The sequence below is a fragment of the Capra hircus genome, chromosome 1 (genome assembly GCF_001704415.2).
Source record: "Capra hircus breed San Clemente chromosome 1, ASM170441v1, whole genome shotgun sequence".
In the NCBI taxonomy this organism is placed as follows: domain Eukaryota; kingdom Metazoa; phylum Chordata; class Mammalia; order Artiodactyla; family Bovidae; genus Capra; species Capra hircus.
In genome coordinates this window covers 37,139,909-37,161,699 of record NC_030808.1, presented here as the reverse complement: position 1 = coordinate 37,161,699, position 21,791 = coordinate 37,139,909, and the positions used below count along the sequence as shown (strand labels likewise).

Genomic DNA, 21,791 nt, shown 5'->3' with positions numbered 1-21,791 from the left:
TTCCCAGCAGAAAGAAGATTCAAAAGATTCAGCAGAGGCGAAAATAACGCAGACCACCAAATGACAGGAATACTCAAATGACTAAGAAGCACCTCCTCCCAAGTCAAAAATAGCCAGGTCATCCTCAGCCATACTTTTCAATCACTATTTAGAAATCTTGAGAAAAAAAGCTTACATTTTTTAAATAGAAAAATTTATGTGCTCCCATTGTCAAATACTTATCATATACTTATACTAAACTTATTTGTTCAGCTTTATTTGTTTGATATCCATTAGAGGCTTTTCAAGTTATCAATAAAAAATAAATTCTTGTTAACAGTGATATTTTACAAACTGAATCAACTATGATGAGTTAATGAAATGCTTAAGTATCACTTTATTTTGAATACCTTTGTGTCCTAACATAACCCACTGATAATCATTAGTCACCTTGAAAATTTCAACAACTTCCTAATTAGCTTTCCTTTGTGTTTGCACCCTTGTATCCATCTACTATATGGAATTAATAATTCTAATATAAATGTAATGATGTCACTCCAGTATTAAAAATACTTCAGGAGCTCCCCAATATACACTTAGCAAAGCTATTCAAATTAAATATCATTCAGAAGCACAAATCAGTAAAACAAATAGAAGCAGTACTGTCTAACTGACTTGGAGGAGGGCATGGCAACCCACTCCCTACTTTTGCCTGGAAAACTCCATGGACAGAGGAGCCTGGTAGGCTACAGTCCATGGAGTCACAAAGAGTTGGACACAACTGAGCATGCACTATCCAGCTAAAGACTAAGTAGGGAGACTAGAACCCCACTTTTTAATAGCCAAAATAGGGTGACCCCTAAGGGTTCTAAAGTTAGTAGGGAAATCACTAACAAAACAAAACTTGTATGCTACAATAACATGTAGCAAATATATAAAGTGCAACTTTATATAAGCAAATATATAAAGTGCAACTTGACTGAGCTACAAGGAAAAATGAACAAATTCAAATTATACACATCTCATTCAATAACTGACTGAAGAATCAGGGTTATTTTTTTTTTTAAGTAACACCATAAAAGATCTGAATAACAAAATTAACAAATTTCACTGAATGAATATTCATTTTATTGAAATGAACATGTCACTGAATGAATAGTATAGAACACTGTACTAATAAAGAAGTATAAAATTCACATTCTTCTCAAAGCACCATAAAACATTCATAAAAATTGACCTAAAGCAAGTCAAAATAAATTTCAGAGAGCAGATATAACATATGCTTCCTTATCATAATAAAAATAAGAAAATAATAAGAAAGGCAGCCAGAAAATCTCCATATGTTTGGAAATAGAAAACAGAATTACAATAAAAAAGATGAACAATGTTTTGACTACTGGATCCTGATAAAAATTTAACAAACCTCAGGAAAGACTGATTAACAAAAATAAAAAGAAGACATCATTATAAATCCTACAAATATTAAAAAGATAACAAGGAGATATTGTGCACAGTTCTATGTCAGTAAGTTTATAGACTTGGATGAAATGGGAAAATTACTAAAAACACAAACAAAAACAAAACCCCCAAACTCATGGAACTGATTCAGGAAGAAAGAAAAAACTTAAGAGTCTTATAACCATTAAAGAAACTCTATCAACATTCAAAATTCATCCCACAAAGGAAACTCCAGGCCCATATGGCTTCAATTGGAGATTCTGCCAAACATACATGGAAAAAAAAAAAATAATTGCAATGTTACATAAACTATTCCAGAGTATATAAATGAGCCCACTATTCAATTCATTTTATGTGGCTAGTATACCCTTGATTCCAAGCTCTAATACTATTTTAAGAATAAAAAATTATAGGTAGTCTCACTTATGAAATAAATAGAAAAATCCTAAGCAAAATATTACCATATAGATTCTAGAAAAATTATATATATATATACATATATATTTCTACATAATACATAATGGTGTAAGTTTTGTTGAAAATCCGAAAGAATCTAAAGACAAATTTTTAGATTTAATAAATTTACCAATATTGTTAAATAATAGAAAATGTCTATATTCTACAAATTTTAGTAAACTTAATGTAATCCCCAAATTAAAGCCAATGATGGTAAAATAAGGCCTACAAAAAAAAAAAAAAAAGTGTATGTTTCTAAGGGACATCCAGAGTATGAAATTCCAGAGAAATGAAACAACAGGCCGTGAAAATATGAAAACACACACTGTGGAATTTCATAGATGGTGGCTCAGACAGCAAAGAACATGCCTGTGACACAGGAGACCCAAGTTCTGTCCCTGGGTCGGGAAGATCCCCCGGAGAAGGAAATGGCCACCCATTCCAGTATTCTCTCCTGGAGAACTCTATGAACAGAGAAGTCTAGCAGGCTCCTCGGGAGTCGCAAAGAGCTGGACATGACTAAGCAACTAACACACTACAAAACGTAATCCCAAACAGAATCCCAACAAGTTTTTCAGGAAACTTGACAAGCTGACTCTAAAATATATAAGAAAGGTGTATGAGACCACCAAAGACCCCAAATAGCCAAGCAATCTTTACAGAAACTTGAGGCAAGGATGGCGACAGCTCTTCCCTATGGTTAATGCTGTCTTCGTGTCGTGGCTAGTAAGTCTGTCCTTTTTCTAGTACTCTGAATTTGACCTCTGTCATAAATCAAATGTCCACATTAACATGGACCAAACTTTATTCTACTTAATTGCTTTACTGATCCTCAAGCTAGTGCTACATTAACTTAATTACCATAGTATTTGTATCCTAATATGTAGGCACAAATCATATCCCATCATGAAGAAAAGAGATACCATTCACTGACTGAATTAGCTGCTTCTCTCCTTGTTTCAAGAGGCTCAAGTACATAGGTGGAGACAACCTGAATTGTTCACCCAGAAAACGGCCTACCTGCTACCTTGTGGATAGGTTAGGGGGAGATCTCTTTTATAGAAACTTGAGACATAGATATAATAAATTACATACAAAGTAATAATATCTTTCTGTAAAAGACAAAAACATAAAACTCCAAAAGAGTAAAAGGGCAAGCCACAACATGGGAGAAGATATTTGTACTACAAGGTCAAAAACTATAAAGGGGCTGATATATTTCACCCTGCGTGCAAACTAAAAAGTAAGCCCATCAAGTTTCATGGCTGTTGGCAGAAGACATGAAACTCTTGAATTAGAAATGATGGACAGTTAATTACTCACAACAACAAATGCAGCCAAGTCAAACAAGGTTTGCATTTGCCCTGTTTACCACTGGTACCTCGTGGTCAGTCAGTTCAGTCACTCAGTCGTGTCCGACTTTTTGAGACCCCATGAATCGCAGCAGGCCAGGCCTCCCTGTCCATCACCAACTCCTGGAGTTCACTCAAACATATGTCCATCGAGTCGGTCATGCCATCTAGCCATCTCCTCCTCTGTCATCCCCTTCTCCGCCTGCCCCCAATCCCTCCCAGCATCAGACTCTTTTCCAATGAGTCAACTCTTCGCATGAGGTGGCCAAAGTACTGGAGTTTCAGTCTCAGCATCAGTTCTTCCAATGAACACCCAGGACTGATCTCCTTTAGAATGGACTGGTTGGATCTCCTTGCAGTCCAAGGGACTCTCAAGAGCCTTCTCCAACACCACAGCTCAAAAGCATCAATTCTTCGGCGCACAGCTTTCTTCACAGTCCAACTCTCACATCCATACATGACCACAGGAAAAACCATAGCCTTGACTAGACGGACCTTAGTCGGCAAAGTAATGTCTCTGCTTTCCAATATGCTATCTAGGTTGGTCATAACTTTCCTTCCAAGGAGTAAGCATCTTTTAATTTCATGGCTGCAATCACCATCTGCAGTGATTTTGGAGCCCCCAAAATTAGTCTGACACTGTTTCCACTGTTTCCCCATCTATCTCCCATGATGGGACCAGATGCCATGATCTTAGTTTTCTGAATGTTGAGCTTTAAGCCAACTTTTTCACTCTCCTCTTGCACTTTCATCAAGAGGCTCTTTAGTTCACTTTTTACCATAGGGGTAGTGTCATCTGCATATCTGAGGTTATTGATATTTCTCCCGGCAATCTTGATTCCAGCTTGTGCTTCTTCCAGCCCAGCGTTTCTCATGATGTACTCTCATGGTACTCAATGAATACTTAAAGAAAGAATAAATGGTTAGGGAAGAACTATCACCATCCTGCCTCAAGTTTATATAAAGGAGGAGATGCCCCCCTAACCTAACCCCAAGTTTGCTGGAGTGAACAATTCAAGACTCTCTCCATCTGTGTGCCTCTTCAAACAAGGAGAGGAGAAATAGCTAATACAGTCAGTGTATGGCATCTATTATTATTTTTCATTTCAGTTCAGTTACTCAGTCGTGTTGGACTCTTTGCAATCCCACAGACTACAGCACACCAGATTTCCCTGGCCATCATCAACTCCCAGAGCTTGCTAAAACTCATGTCCATCGAGTTGGTGATTCCATCTAACCATCTCATCCTCTGTCATCCCCTTCTCCTCCTGACTTCAATCTTTTCCAGCATCAGGGTCTTTTCCAATGAGTCAGTTCTTCACATCAGGTGGTCAAAGTACTGGAGTTTCAGCTTCAGCATTTATCCTTCCAATGAATATTCAGGACCAATCTCCTTTTGGATGGACTGGTTGGATCCGCTTGCAGTCCAAAGGACTCTCAAGAGTCTTCTCCAACACCACAGTTCAAAACCATCAAGTCTTCGGCACTCAGCTTTCTTTATAGCCCAACTCTCATGTTCATACACGACTACTGGAAAAACCACAGCTTTGACTAGATGGACCTTTGCTGGAAAAGTAATGTCTCTGCTTTTTAATATGCTATCTAGTTTTGTCATAGCTTCTCTTCCAAGGAGCAAGCGTCTTTTAATTTTATGGCTGCAGTCACCATCTGCAGTAATTTTTGGAGCCCAAGAAAATAAACTCTGTCACTGTTTCCATTGTTTCCCCATCTATTTGCCATGAAGTCATGGGACCAGATGCCACGATCTTAGTTTTCTGAGTTTTAAGCCAACTTTTTCACTCTCCTCCTTCACTTTAATCAAGAGGCTCTTTAGTTCTTCTTTGCTTTGTGCCATAAGCTGAGGTTATTGATATTTCTCCCAGCAATCTTGATTCCAGCTTGTGCTTCATCCAGCCCAGTATTTTGCATGACATACTCTGCATATAAGTTAAATAAGCAGGGTGACAATATACAGCCTTGATGTACTCCTTTCCCGACTTGGAACCAGTCTGTTGTTCCATGTCCAGTTCTAACTGTTGCTTCATGACCTGCATATAGATTCCTCAGGAGGCAGGTAAGGTGGTTGGTGTTCCTATCTCTTGAAGAATTTTCCATAGTTTGTTGTGATCCACATAGTCAAAGGCTTTGGTGTAGTCAATAAAGTAGAAGTAGACGTTTCTCCACTTATTATTTTTACTAGTGGTTAAAGGCAAAATGGAAAAAAGTCACAATTCCTGAACATCCCAACCTCTCTTGTTCTTTTGGACCTAGTTGAGCTCTGGCACATTGGATCCTATCCCTTCATCCTCTTTTTAAGATTATAGCCAAGAACTTTTATTCTACTTATAAAGTATTTTTCCACATTAAGAAATCTCTTAATTAATTCCCTTCATCCTCTTAATCATATTTCCCTGCAGAGGACATAAGGCGGAGGGCTATTACTTTCTAACAGTTGGCTGGATGAGTTGACTGAGTTCCAAGACTTAGATGTAGGACTGGAATAAGATCCTTGCACTTGGGACTCAGGTCTAAATCATGTTCCTCAATTTAGTTTCATCAGAGATGACTGGCTGGGGTTTGGGGATGAGCCTACACAAAGGACTTTCTTGTCTAATCAGATTCTCATGAACCAGAGATCTTACCTTCAAGCTTTACTAAAATAATTTCAAGTATATAAGCAATCAAGTGGCACAAAAGAAGTAGAGACATCCAATGTGGCTTAAGTCTTGCTTCTATCTCAGAATGTTTTCTAGCTGAGAATAACAGATGATTTCTATAAGCAAAGTTGATGGGTCACTTCACACATGGGGAGCATTTAGGTTATGTCACACATCTCCAGTATACCTTAGGGAGTTAAATGGCTTACACAACATCCTCTAGGAAAACATGCCTCGTAAATCTATAGACTCTAGGTTGTGTTTACCACAGGCAATCCTAACTAGGGACATTCAGTTCAAAGTATGCCATAAGTAAGAGTTCTCCTCTTAGCAAAATTCATTAGTCTATTTACCAAGAAGGTCAGTTATCAACATGTTTAACTGGGTCACCTCCCTTCTTCTTTCTGTGGAAGTATCTCCCTGGATCAAAAGAGAAATGGATCACAGGCCAGCTGCTAACTCCCTCCTCAAAGAATTATCAAACTCTTGCCTGGATCATTAAAAAAAAAACCTGATGTTTTCATCTCCACTAGGATATGTTTTTGTAACTATTTCTTGCATTAATGAGATTCTATCATTAGAAAGAGCTATCTTTGATACTCTTAACTACCTGAATGAAGAGATTTTATATGATGTAGTCATTTGAAGAGTATGTTTTCAAAGACTACTTAATATAAAATGTACTAAAATAAATAAAATATTCCTAATGAAATAAGTGATAAAGATATCACATTATATATCACTATGATTTCCATTATTGTAAGTACTATATGCAATCAAAGGAAGTAAATCCAACTAATAATAGCTTCTTTCAATGGATGGCTTATTTTCTTCTTTATATTTCTTTGTACATTCTAAGTGCTTTATGTGGCTTGATTACTTTCATGATTAGGAAAAATTATTAGAAAAATATCTTCAGTTTAAATATTGATATTTATCTGTTGCTTATTTTGTAAAATGTTATCTTACAAAATGCCCACACCCCATCTTTAACCTGAGCAAAGTTAGGTGTCCCTCCTTTTGTACCCTCTGCACCCTAACTAGTCCCTCTATCACTAAATTTATACCATATTTGATGATAACTTCCCTGAGGATCTTGAAGACAAGAATCATTTCCTATGTATTTTAGTATCTTCATGTCTAGCAAAGTTCCTGACACAAAGTAGGTATTTAATAAATGCTGACAAAAACCCTATTTTCAAGATTGTCTTTTACACTGTCAATCTGCCCTTGAAACATATTTTTATGATTGAAAGTACAATGGCTAGAAAGTATAGCTATGGATATTTCCTCAACCCTTTACAATTTCAGTCAATGCTGAATATTTTGATGTATAAACTCTTATTAAAAAGAAACATGTACTTTGCCCAAGTTACAGATTTTTAATCTCAGAATTTCTGACTCCTGCCACCTCACTTAAAGAAAAAAAAAGAAAGAGGAGAAAAACAGGAGGAGGAGGGGAAAGGAAAAGGAGAATTAGCAGCAGCAGCAATAGTAGCAATAACATTAAAAATAGCTTTTGTTTCCTGGATTCCAAATATATGACCAAGCATATAAGGGATAGGATGCAAAGTTAACTAAGTTAAATTTCAAAAAGGAAATATGCACACTGCTGAGGCAGCACTGGCAATCTTCCATTCTGTTAGAACAATATGCCCAGAGACTGTGCTTCTAATGTATACGTATCACTGGTCACTGTGTTGATGAATGGTGAAGACCATGCTCCACAGTCCAAGCTATCCCTCATCTCAGCTCAAGAGCATGACAGAAGAGATGTTATTGATTTTTTTAATGTTTCTTTTAAAACACAACTCTTACTGCAAGAGTAACACTTTTTAAGGACTATTATCTGAATGATTTATACAAATTGGCAAAACATTATCAAATAATCTAAGCTTCCTTTTTCAATGACTTCACAAATCCGATTTTACTTGTCAAGTAGTGAGAAAAGAAAACCAGAAGGGGTCACTATTTTAAACATGATCGATTTCCTCTGAGGAAATGGGTGACATGATACATTACTGCAATAAGACGCTTATATTTTTGTTATAAATCAAACTCTTCAGTTCATGCTTTTGCATCTAAAAATTATGTAAACTTCTTTTGCACAAACGTGGCGCTTTCTAAAAAGACTATGTCTATATCACTTTCAGTATCTTTTCCCATTTTGTTTTCTTAATGTAGTTAAATAAAAATGAGGCAAAAGAATTTTATTATGTAGTGTGCACATACACAGTATGTTACTGAAATGACTAGTCTCAGAAATTATTTTGAGAAATGATTGTATTCTTTCAAATGGCACTTCACTGCTAGAACTGGCTTGCTGCTGCTGCTGCTGCTGCTGCTAAGTCGCTTCAGTCCACTCAATTAATTATTCCTTATATCTTCATTCCACATTCTCATGATATGAAACATGTACGAGAGTTGTATATATCTTATATATTCATGTTGTATGAATTTAATAGAAGATTCTAAATTTTCTACCTCTGTATGGATAAACTGAAGAGTCCTCAATAAGTGTACAATGAATTAATATGGTTTGGGATTTCCTGTCATCACTATGCCTTCCAATAAGATTTTCATGCCAAAAAAAATCAGATTACTATTTTCTTGATTATGTATAATTATATACATGCATTAATTTTTAAAAAGAATTTCTAAAAAACTGTTAATACTACATATTTACTAATATTACTCCTTTTAAAAATTTAACATCAAGAAACTTTTAACTAAGATATTGATTTTCACTGAAGCATCACATTCATAAACAATAGGTGCAAGATTAATGTTTGGCTGTAGAATAATCAGTAATAGAGTATTGGGTTTTCAAAAGCTAAAATTCTGAATATTATACATGTTGCCTATTTAATGTAAATATGAATGATTTCTGGTAAGTGAATAATAACCACGGAAGGCATAAAATATTTTTGAGCATCGTATCTGTCAGCAGACAAATGCAGAAACGTACAAATCCAATCTTTGACAAAACAGTACAAACAAGAAGCTTTCCTTATTTGCCGCTTAACTGTCCTTCTCACTTCTTTTCTTTCTTGAGTGCCATCTTCTGTCTCCAGTATCAGGCTAGGCAGTGTTTGCTTGCTTGCTTTCTAATTGTTCTTTGCAAATGCAAATGAGGGGATCCGTATCAATCCTTTATACCTCTGACTAAAACTCATACACATCAATGTATTCACTCTCTTGCATGTGCTTGCATTTAAACCTTCTATTCCTTATTGGAATAAAACGACTGCCTTTTATTAAAAGATGGTAAAGCAATAACTAGATGAGGAAGACTTGGGAGAAAAGAAATTTCACTGTACGTGACATAGTAGTAAAAGAGCTATCTTTGATGAGAAAATTACTAGAGTTATTTTTCATTATTTGGAGGCAAGGGCAGGAAATAAAAGAGAGATTATGGCTGGCATTATCATTTTTTTTCTTTATCTTTTTAACCTGCAAATTTGTAGACGTCAGGGAACAAGAACCATTATCTGTGACTACAGCATTGGTATTACGCTCTTTCCCCTTCAGCATCATAATCACAAAGCCAAGGGGCTCAGAGTTTCAACTGCTTCAAGTGGCTCTGAAACCTCTCAGGCAGACCAGCATCAGAGGCATTGAATGCAGAGTAGCTGCTCAAGGAAAAGAATGGGAGGGGGCTGATGTGATGGTCTTTCCCAATCACGTATAATTACATGAAAACCAACATTCACTGCGATTGCTATGTCAATTCTGCAGCCTATTACTATGTTGCTAAACTGATGTGGTGCTGAAGCCATTTCCTTTAGGGAGTAAGACGATGGGAGAGAGGGGCAGACAGTAAAGAAGAGCCTCAGCTTTTGTGGAACAAGGCTGTGTGGATGTAAGGTTTACAAAGACGCATGATCTTTGTGATGATGATCAAAACGTTATATGATGTCAAGGGAAATGTATTAAACATTTCTAAACAAACTAAAACCACGCTTGGGTTATGTAAAACTAATACTAATCAAAATAAATCGTGTGAATTGCTTTACATTTATGCCTAATTACCACGTAACACAATAATGATTATGTGATTATTTTTGTCAGATTAATTTTTCTATAAATTTAATTACATGTGTAAATTCTAAATATTCAGCCCTCAAAATTTAGTGCTTTTAAACAATTATTTACTGACCCCACTCCCTCTTCTACATGCCAGATACCAAACTACATACTGGGAATAAAAACAAGACAATCCTTCCTCCCATGGGGCTTACAGTCTTGGAAAAAAAACAAGTATGAGGCAAATGTCAAACAGAAGAACTGACAATCGATGAACTTTTAAATGAAGGGAATACCAATCCCAGTCCTAGGGTATCAGGTAAGGCTTCAGTCCCTCAGAGCTGATCCCTGAAGACCCAGTAAAGTCAGCCAAAAGAAAGAGGAGAATGAGTTAGTAATCCAACACAAGAAACAGGAAACTCACAGGCCTCAGAAATGAGGCCCTGCAAGGTGAGTTTCAGAAACTGCTCAGCTGGAACACAGTGCAAGAAGAGTCCTGAGACAGTAAAGTTAATAAAACAAGAAGAGGCCTTGAATATCATGCTGCTGCGGCTGCTGCTGCTAAGTCTCTTCAGTCGTGTCCGACTCTGTGCAACCCCATAGACGGCAGCCCACCAGGCTCCCCCGTCCCTGGGATTCTCCAGGCAAGAACACTGGGGTGGGTTGCCATTTCCTTCTCCAATACATGAAGTGAAAAGTGAGAAGTGAAAGTGAAGTCACTCAGTCGTGTCCGACTCTTAGCGACCCTATGGACTGCAGCCTACCAGGCTCCTCCGTCCATGGGATTTTCCAGGCAAGAGTACTGGAGTGGGGTGCCACTGCCTTCTCCGGAATGTCATACTAAGGAATTTGAAATCGTAACAGTAATGAGGAACCACTGGAGATTTCAAAAAGGGGAATGACATGATCAGATTTACGTTTCACATCAGATGTGGCTTTACTGTAGGGAGTGAAGTAGTAAAGCTCATACCTGGAGGTGAGCAGGGCAGTCAAAAGAAGCCAATTGCAATGATTTAGGTGACAGTTGCCAGGGGTTCAGGTTAGGCTATTAAGAACAGAAAGAAGTCAATGGGCTTGAGAAATATGTAACAGGTAGAATTGAAATGTCTTAGTGATTGATTAGGTATAACAGAAAGAGGATTTGGGGATGGATTCCTGACTTAGTCAAATGCATGATGCTATGGTATCTCAGCAAAGCGATCTATTACTGAGATAGAGAGGAGAGGAAAAGAGGCAGGTTGATGGGATTTCTATTTGATTTTTGTTGATTCTGACAGAGGAGAGGCATAGGAGAGCATTCGAAATTATGAGTTCCTCTAGGCAAATTCAGTTCTATGTGTCTGAGGAGCGTGATCTCTGATAGATGATTGGATATAGAGATGTGAGGCTAAGAAAGACCTAAGAAGAAAGACACATGTTTGGGAGATAGCATCTTATATCAGCTGAAGCCATCAGATAAACAGAGAAGAGGGCCAACATCAGCAGCTCAAGGAAACCCAAAATTTATGAGATGACCTGATTAAGAGCCAATTAGGAAAATAAGTATGAAAAAAGCCAGTAAAACACATGATCACAAAAATCAGGGAAAGGAATATTTTAAGAAGGAACAAGTAGTCAACAAAGTCAAGTACAAAAGAAAATGCAGACTGCTATAGTCATTTACAATTCAATAATCTGTACCTATTAAAATGTCTGGTTCTTAATTCCACTTCTTGATATTGAATCAATAAAAATGTTATCCTATGTATCCAATGAGACAAAGAATAGTTTATAGAAGTAAAAAAGAAAGAATGTAAATATCCAAAAACAGAGAATTGACTCAAATATTATAGACTAACCTTGTTGAGTATGTCACAGAACTTGAAGAGAACAAAATAGATTTATGAGAAAAAGACTTTAACGAATGTTAAATACAAGAAGTAGCCAGTTTTAGAACAATGCATACATAATAACAGAAGTTATTTTTTAACATATTTCTCTATGCATATATAAGAAAAACTACAGAAAGAGTTGGAAGAGTATACACCAAAGTCCAATAGTCAATTTTGTGAAGAAAGCTGGTATTTTGTTGGGTCTCTGGTCAAGGAGACCTTTTGCTTCATTTGTATTTTTTTTAATTTTTACAGTGAAAATGCTTCCATGTAACAGTTGCATAATAAAACACATTTTTTTAAATGCTATCAAGAGATCAAACAAAATTAAAATTGAGAAATAACAATTAATTTAATGGTTGTTTAGTAACTTTAATAAGCATAGATTTGGAAGAATAAAGGGAATAGAGGTCACATTATAATGAATTGAGACAAAACAGAAGGAAAAGCAGTACACAGAATATAAAACAGGAAGTGTGGTACGGTACAGAAAGAAAAAGAAGTGAAAGAAGGATTTTTTATGAGAAGGAAGAAAAATGATATTCTCAGGCAGTCTCTCTGCTGACAGGTTAAAAAAAAATTAGAGATAACAAAGCTAATAAGGCACCAGAAGACCTGGTGCCTGTTACAGTGTCAGGCATAACAATAGCAAAGTCTGGAATAACAAGAGTAACTTACTAAAGAGCCAGATCAAGGAAGTTTAAGTGAGAAAAAAAGATTTATTATGGTTGGATCTAGGCAACATCCCAAAACTAATAACCAAAGAGAAGAGAAAGGTGGAAAAGAATTCTCAGAATATCTTAGGGTTATAGCAAATGAAGGGCTGACATTGGAAGAATACAAATAAATAGTCTAATTGCAAGACGATAAATGTTTTAAGGACCGGCTGGTTGGTGGTACCTGGAATGACCAGAATGAGCTGAGACATAATCCAGTACAAGAACAAGACTATTTATTAGTATTGGCTGTAACACTTAGGAAATGGTGTATATTCCCTGCTGTGAATCAATCAGAATTTGGAAGTAATGTATGTTGTCAGCAGGGCATATTAACTGTCACTCATTCTGCTTCAACATGTAAGAAGTGATGAGTGATAAAGCATCATTTAGGTATATTTAACATAGTCCAAGAATTTTGGTTCAGCATTAAACACTAGGGATTACTTAGGATTAGGGTATAAATATAAATCTCTTTTGAAACCAAAGCAGGATGTCCCCAAATGGCTCTGTTCTGAAGAAACCAAGTCTGTCTCAGTGGTCATGCCTTTCTGGAAAAGTCTTAGATGGGAGATAAGTGCTAACAACAAACTAAAACTTCTTACTCACCCAGAACAATGTGTCCTTACTGAAAAAAAGAAAAAAAAAAAAAACATCCTGGTCCAAAGTTACTCCTACAGAGCAGCTATTCACATCCTGGTAAAAGAAGAGGGTGATGAACCCTATGCTTTGGATGGTCCTGATAACCGAACAACTTTAAATCACAATAAAATCATTTGTGTCCTTTAAAAGACAATGCATAGCAACACTGGATTTCATTGAACGGGAGGGCAGAGGTGACATTACAACATGAGACTCAAAAGGAAGAGACAGAATCTTCTGGGTGCAGACGTCAGAGAATTAATTATTGACACCTACACGGGAAGTTCTCCATTTGGGCACTGCCCTGTGTCATGTTTTGTCATGACTACTGAAATTATATTAGAAACCAAAATAAACTTCTGTATTAATAGCTCTCACCTTAAGAGTTCTATCTGTAGAAGAGGCAAATTTCTCCTTTGGCTTATCCTACAGGCAGCCTTCTGAGAATCGGAAGAGAACAACCAACTTCGATCATTTGAACATGGAGCATCAACTAACACCTATAGAAAAAAAGGACACATAAGGCAAGCATGCACTGAAAACATATCCTCAGACACAAAGTATACAGGGAAGCTACATAAATTGTGGCAAAAATTAGAAACTAAATAAGTAAATTTATTTTAAAACTAAAAATACACCTTGGTAAGTTGTTTACAACATTTCTTCACTAATACCTTACAAAAGAATTTCCTGTGACTTTCAGCATTTAGGTCTTTTTCAGTGGAAAAGGGGAATGAGAGGACTAAAAGTCTACTAATGTCTACTAACATTTCATATTCTTGTTGACTATAGCAAAAACTTTTATAAAAGTTACTCATTTTATTTTTTTAAGTTACTCATTTTAAACAGATGTTACTATATTCCTGAATTCTCAGCATTTATATTTAAGAACTAATAATTCAATTTCAGTTTACTGAAATGCTGTCTTTTTCTTCAACTGTCATACTCTGATACGAAATGTCACCGAATTAAAGCAATACAGTGCACAAGCTTGTGTACTGACTCAGATAATATCTGATCTCTTCCTGAGTATCTTTGAGGTACCTGGAAATAAAAAGCATTCGATAATCCCCAATCCCAATGTTACCGCTTCCTTTGAACATGCTGACCATCAAATAAAAACTGCTTCCATGTTCACTTTATCAGAATTTCCCAGGGTACTGAGAAATTGTATCCAGCTATGTCTGGAAGCAGATGGGAAATAACCACAACAAAGCAACATAACAGTAGTATCACTGGGAGTCTATCAGTCTGTCACAATGTAATAAAAGTACCTTGTCAAAGGTTTCAGGCTGGGCATCTCCCATTTCTCTGCCATCCAATTCAGACACTTTAATTACATTTACCAAAGGCTGTGGGATGAAAGATTCTAACGTCTGCCTCAGCCACCTCAATCTCAGACTATCGTATTCATTACAATGAAGATAACCTAAATATAAAGGAGTAAAAAGTTTTTTTTAAAAAATGAACACAATAGAATTGTTAAATTTCCGCTTTTGATCAAATAAACTTCAGAAATACATTGGTTCATCATAATTATACAGGAACAGGGCTGAGAGGTAAACAGTATGATTGTCTTGTGTTTAAAGACTTAAGTACACTCACAAACACTACATAAAACATTTACCATAGTCATACCTACAGAGCCTCTCAGAAGCTCTCACCATTATTCATTCAAATTTAATTCTGAAGGTAAAAACCTTTAGAAAATTATAGATTCCTAAAGCTATATTATACAACCAATACCTTAGACACAGTTCTCTCCTAACGCTCTTTAGAGTAAATGATATATAAAGTTTCTTCCAGGTCAGAACACCTTGATTTTAAATATAGGAAGGTATGTGGCATGTGGAAAAAAGCATGCAAAGTGTTAAGTGGCTTTATGATAAGAAAGGCATAGGCTCAAATTAAGAATGGTAAGACTCCGGAAACCTGACTCAGCTCTCCTACAGAGTCTCACTTTCCTTATCTGTAAAATGGGGACTATAATAGTGAAGGAGTTTAGAACACTCCACTCCAAAATATGCTGCTTTGGCATACTGATTATTTTGAGTAAAAAGCACTTGAATAACAGCAGATGTGGGAAGGGCATTGTGACCTATCTTTTTCTTCCTGAAAGCAGGAGATGAACTCCTATGTGAAAGATACTCTCCCTATACCAAGAGGAAAGAATATTCTTATCACCAGAGATAGAGAGTCAAGGCCAAGAGAAAAATGCATGTATGCTTTACTCCTGTCATCCTGTCTTACGTCAGTCACTGCCAGAAGCCCTAATAGGATACAGGAGAAATTTTACTACCCCTGCCTTACAAAGTGGTTGTTAAGATGAAAGGCTACACCTTAAACTTATACAGTACTATATATATGTAGACTGTATCTCATAATGAAACTAGAAGGGAAAAAAAAAAAAGATTAACTGTGATAGTTTAGTAACACATCTAGCATGTGTGATGTGCTTAGTCGCTCAGTCATGTCTGACTCTGAGACCCCATGGACTGCAGCGTGCCAGCCTCCTCTGTCCATCGAATTCTCCAGGCAAGAATACTGGAGTAGGTAGCTGTTCCCTTCTCCAGGGGATCTTCCCAACCCAGGGATCGAACTCAGGTCTCCCGCATTGCAGGCAGATTCTTTACCAGCTGAGCCACCAGGAAGCCCATATCTAGCATAGAACTGCAAAAGGAGTAACAAGAAATGTTCATAATGTTAGTGTTAGTTGCTCATTTGTGTTCGACTCTTTGCAAATCAACAGACTGTAGGCCGCCAGGCTCCTCTGTCCATGGAATTCTCCAGGCAAGAATACTGGAGTGGGTGGGTTGCCATTCCCTTTTCCAGGGCATCTTCCCAACCCAGGGACTGAACCCAGGTCTCCTGCATTGCAGGCAGATTCTTTACCATCTGAGCCATCAGGGAAGCCCAGTTTTTTTTTGGCACCAGTTCTTTTAGCATTGAACTGCAAAAGTAGTAACAAGAAATGTTCATAATGATTATTAACAATACATGCAGTAGTAGTGGCTTCCCTGGTGGCTCAGTTGGTAAAGTCTGCCTGTAATGTGTGAAACCTGGGTTTGATCCCTGGGTGGGGAAGATCCCCAGGAGAAGGAAATGGCAACCCATTCCAGTAGTATTCTTGTCTGGAGAATTCCATGGACAGAGGAGCCTGGTGGGCTATAGTCCATGGAGTCATAAAGAGTTGGATATAACTGAGTGACTAATTTTCACTTTCTTATAGTAGTAATTATTATCTTGAGTCCCTATTAAGGGCTAGGCACTGTTCTAAGACTTTACATGTAGTAACATATTTAATCCTCACAAACCTCGGGTAGATAATTTTATTATCATTTATCTTAAAGGCTAATGAATAGTATACAGACAAAAACGTGTCCTCTTTTATTGAACCATTGCCGATTTCGGGGCATTCACACAATAGTCATTAATAGTAATATACTTTTGAACTGTGGTGTTGGAGAAGACTCTTGAGAGTCCCTTGGACTGCAAGGAGATCCAACCAGTTCATCCTAAAGGAAATCAGCCCTGAATATTCATTGGAAGGACTGATGCTGAAGCTCAAACTCCAATACTTTGACCACCTGATGCGAAGAACTGAGTCATTTCATGGCTGCAGTCATTGTTCACGATGATTTTGGAGCCCAAGAAAATAAAATCTGTCACTGCCCCCATTTTCCCCCTTCTATTTGCCATGAAGTGGTGGGATTGGATGCCATGATCTTAGTTTTCTGAATGCTGAGTTTCAAGACAGCTTTTTCAGTCTCCTCTTTCACCTCCATCAAGAGGCTTTTTAGTTCATTTTCTGCAATTAGAGTCGTATCATTTGTATATCTGAGGTTGTTGATATTTCTCCCAGCAATCTTGATTCCAGCTTGCGATTCCTCCAGCCTGGCACTTCGTATCATGTATTCTGCATATAAGTTAAATAAGAAGGGTGACCCTACACAGTGCTGACATACTCCTTTCCCAATTTTGAACCAGTCCATTGTTCCATGTTCAGCTCTAACTGTTGTTTCTTGACTCGCATACAGGTTTCTCAGAAGACAGGTAATGTGGTCTGATACTCCCATCTCTTCAAGAATTTTCTACAGTTTGTTGTGATTCACACAGTCAAAGGCTTTGAAATAGTCAATGAAGCAGATTTATTTCTGGAACTACTTTGCTTTCTCCATGATCTAACAAATGTTGTCAATTTGATCTCTGATTTCTCTGCCTCTTCAAAACCCATCTTGTACATCTTTAGTTCTCTGTTCCCAAAGTGCCGAAGCCTAGCTTGAAGGATTTTGAGCTCAGAGGAAGGCATCAATTTAGGGAGCGGTTTCAGAAAGGAACAGAAAATCACCTTAAAGCTTCGTTTGTACAGGTAGAACATTCTTTTTTATTTAGTCTACATTGTTTATTTTGAGTGGTTTTTGGAGGATTCACTAATGCAGCTTATGGATAGGTAGCTGAAACCTTTTGTCTTAGCCTGAAATCACTAGAAAACCGCCTAAGACAAAAGTTTACATCACAGAATGGTACGATCCCAGGGAAGCAACAGTGAGAAAAAGAAGTAAATCATGCAAGGAGGGAGCACAAATGTAAGAGGGTTTATAATCAAGCTGGTTATGGCATTGTTCAGTTAAATTTCATTCCACTTTTCTTTTTTCTGGTTTAGGTATCTTATATTCTATTTCTGTTCTTTTAGTGGTAACCCTAAAGCATTTAACATGCATATGTAAAAGAAAACCCTAAAATAAGTCAATCTACACCATTTTTCCTAAAAGATGCAAGAATCTCATAACATTTCCTCCTAAATAAGATGCTATTGCATTGTATATTGGGATTTATTTGCACTTATATTTTTTAACTGTATAAAATGTTATTATCATTGTCTTCTATATCCAATGACTGTTAGATTTTCCCCATGTATTTCTCACTTTCTTCTTTCTTCAATTCTTTTTGTATCTTCCATTTTCCACCTAGGATGGCTTTCCCTTTTCCTTCAGAATTGCTGGTGACAAACTACACTCTTGCTCTCTGTCTAAAAGAAAAGTCTAATTCACTTTTTCTCTTCAAGGATATTTTGATGTATGTATTTCTGGATTGACAGTCATCTTTTCTTTGCACATTGAAAACATTCCTCTGAATGCCAGCTTCCATTATTACACTAAGAGGTCATTCCTCAGTCCAACTGTTGTCCTTTGAAGGTAAACTGTCTTCTCTGACTGCTATTAAGATTTTTATTTTCATAATTCTGCAACTTCACTATAATGGTCTATACTGGCTTAACTCTGGTTACAAAGTTTCAGAGGGTATGTCCACTCCTCCCCTACCACTAAAACTGAAAACAATCTTCCTTTCAGTTCTTTGGAGAGGACAATTTCTTCCTAGTTTACCTTATTGGAGGGAAAAGTATTTTGGAGTCTCAGGTTTGTACAAGTTAATCTCCTAATCGATGCTTTAATTGAGCAGGCTCTGGCTTCTTCTATCCACACATGTTCATGAAGCAGTAAGTTTTCCAGGTGAAGCAAAAAAAAAAAAAAAAAAAGTGCTCTCAAGTGAAAACCCAGCTTCAATGCTCAATTTACCTCCCAGGTTCTCAAACTGTTAACTTTCGGCCACTGAGTATTTGGGGAATGTTGACAGACTTTAAAAAGATTTTGCTTTTCTTTAATACTATATCCCATACTTTTAAGTTATTTTCAACAGGAGAGTTGGCTAAAACACACAGTTTGTCATATCACAGGAAACAGACGTCTTAGTTACCTCTCTGTCCTTCAGAGCTCTACACCTACCACGCAATGCCTCACACATAGTATGTGCTCACCAAATGTGGCTCACTTGATGTAAAATATGGCATTATAATAAAGATATTTAAATTGCTAAAACTGAAAATCAGGGCAGCTTTTCATTAAATTGTAGCTTAAGTCAAGATCCTCAATTCAGCATTTTAAAGTAACTCTCAGTTGAAATACAGCTTTATGCTATATTACAGTTTGGTCTAGACAGATTTTATTTGAAATAGAATTGGTTAAACTTTAAAAAAATATACAATATAAGGCATTACAATCCAAGTTTCATACACACACATACACATACACTCAGACTCACTACATTGAGAAAGAATTAATTTTCAAGCTTAAATTCCCAAAAATAAACCAAAAAAATTTTTTTTCTCATCTAAGTAGAAAAGGGGATAAATTTAACAAATTCTTGAAAAAGTCATTGAGCTTTTTCAGGAATAGCATTTGGAATCTCGGCTTTACTTTTTCTTTTTTCTACTACATGCTCAAATTTATCACTGTTGTTATTATTTCCAAAAAGAAGATGCATCTAATGCAGGGAGTTCTTGGAAGGCTTTCCAGGAAAGCTGATTTCTGAGTGAAAACCTGAAGAATGGAAAAGAATTAGCAAAGAGGAAGAAGGGGGAAATGGTACCTGCAGGGTGTGCAAAAGGCTCAGAGGGAGAAGGGCATAAGCAATTCAATAAAGAGTCTGATTAATGTTTTCTACCACCAAAAGCTAACTAGATGTAAAAAGGGTATTACTGACAGCAAAGAGAATTTCATGTCAATCCTCAGCAAGAAAGTTGATCAAGCCACTCTATCAGGCTGGGTCATTCTTAACTTTTCAATGCTTTCCTATTTAGAATCAAAGGTGGGGTGTTTTTTTTTTTTCTTTTTCTGTGAACACCAGGACATTACAAAGCCTCTACTGACAAAAACCGAACAATAAGAAACACTGGACAGTCCCTCACCATGCTAACAGGTAGGGGCAGCTAGACCGAAAGAGTAGACTAATGTTTTTAATCATCCTAAAATATGAGCTTTTTAATTATTCATAGCTGTGAGCCTCCTGACCCAGAATAAAGGCCAGTACTGATCTGAAGAAATTCAGAGGATAAATGCACATTTAGTGCAGCGATCATTTAAAGTTTTGCTTATAAAAGCTTTTTTTAGCATGGCATCTGCATTCCAGATTCAAGCACTGTAGCTAACCTAATTTGGGATTTGAGCATCAGCATGAAGACATCTGTACTTCTTAGTAAACCATTATCATTAGCCCTTCTTAGATGAAAAGCTACTTTACTTGGACAACTGCCTGTAACTCATTGCCCTTGATGTAAGAAGAGGAAGATTCTTCTATACTTCAAACTCCTAGAATATATCCATTTGCCTTTGGATTCTTAATCTGAATTTCTTTACCATAAACATGTTAAATATTTATAGCCTACTAATGAGGATAATCTAGGATTAAAATGCCCTCTTTTCAAAATGGTACCCAAATTTGGCATTTCTCTTCCATTTTTCACAATACTAAAAATTCTATATTCAAGACTGATGTTACAAACAAAATAAGTATGCTATCAAAGAATAGAGGGTAAAAGTAGTAACAAATACTCCTTATAACACGATTCCATAAAATTTCATTTTCAGCTCAAATCGTAAAAATAATAAAATAAACTTACAAAATAATCTCTTATGTTGTGATTTCTTACCAAAAAAAAAAAAAAACCAGCAAGTTTCAATAACAGTTATAACCACAATTTGAAAACACAGTATTTTTTCACCTAAAATATACATTTAACTAGTATACTTATACCAGTGCCTAGTACAACTGGATTCAGAGTTCTCATAAAAATGTTTACAAACTATTTCAACAGGAATGCTCTTGAAGGAAGATAAATATTAGCAGTTCTCAAACTAGGATATGCATGCCCTGGGGATACATAATAACTTTTAAGGGATAAGCATTCTTAATAGCCTAACCTGAACCCCTGGCAACTGTCACCTAAATCACTGCAATTGGCTTCTTCTGATTGCCCTGCTCACCTCCAGGTATGACCTCTACTAACTTCACTCCCTACAGTAAAGCCACATCTGATGTGAAACGTAAATCATGTTATTCTCCTTTTTGAAGTCTGCAGTGGTTCCTCAATACTATTACGATTTCAAATTCCTTAGTATGACATTCTGGAGAAGGCAGTGGCAACCCACTCCAGTACTCTTGCCTGGAAAATCCCACGGACCGAGGAGCCTGGTAGGCTGCAGTCCATGGGGTCGTTAAGAATCAGACAAGACGGAGCGACTTCGCTTTCACTTTTCACTTTCATGCATTGGAGAAGGAAATGGCAACCCACACCAGTGTTCTTGCCTGGAAAATCCCAGGGACGGGGTGAGCCTGGTGGGCTGCCGTCTATGGGGTCGCACGGAGTCAGACATGACTGAAGCAACTTAGCAGCACCAGCAGCAGCAGGCTTAGATAGTTTCAAAGGAATCAGTTTTCAGATCATCAGCTTCTTAAAAAAGAACACCTCTGGTCAAGGCTTCTCCTAGCTCTTCACCAACTTTATAAATAAGGAGCACACTTCCTACCCATCCAGAATCTTATTACAGCAAGTTGTGCCAGGGCACAGAAACCCCCCAGAGCACTCCAAAGGCAGTTCAGCACACTAGTGCTTTGGCTGAGAAAGTGAATGAGTCTCCTAATTAGGCAACACAGTCTTTTAAAATTGGTTTCCAATCCTTTGCCTTCTTCAAAATCAAAAACAGACCTAGTGTTTACATAGGTTTACATAGTTCTTACATTGGTTTACATAGAATATCTATATAGCAGATGATTAAAATAACGCTTAGTGAACGAGAT

General features: G+C 36.9%; 1 protein-coding gene across 1 annotated transcript in view; it reads right to left on the bottom strand.

Moving 5' to 3' along the window:
• NSUN3 (NOP2/Sun RNA methyltransferase family member 3) overlaps window positions 1-21,791 on the bottom strand; it is a 60,604-nt gene that overhangs the window by 27,795 nt on the left and 11,018 nt on the right. Inside the window, exons 4-5 of the mRNA XM_005674810.3 lie at window positions 14,432-14,586; window positions 13,536-13,657 (exon numbers count right to left, since the gene is read on the bottom strand). Coding sequence (XP_005674867.1) covers window positions 13,536-13,657; window positions 14,432-14,586 — 277 coding nt within the window. The remainder of the gene's footprint in view (window positions 1-13,535; window positions 13,658-14,431; window positions 14,587-21,791) is intronic.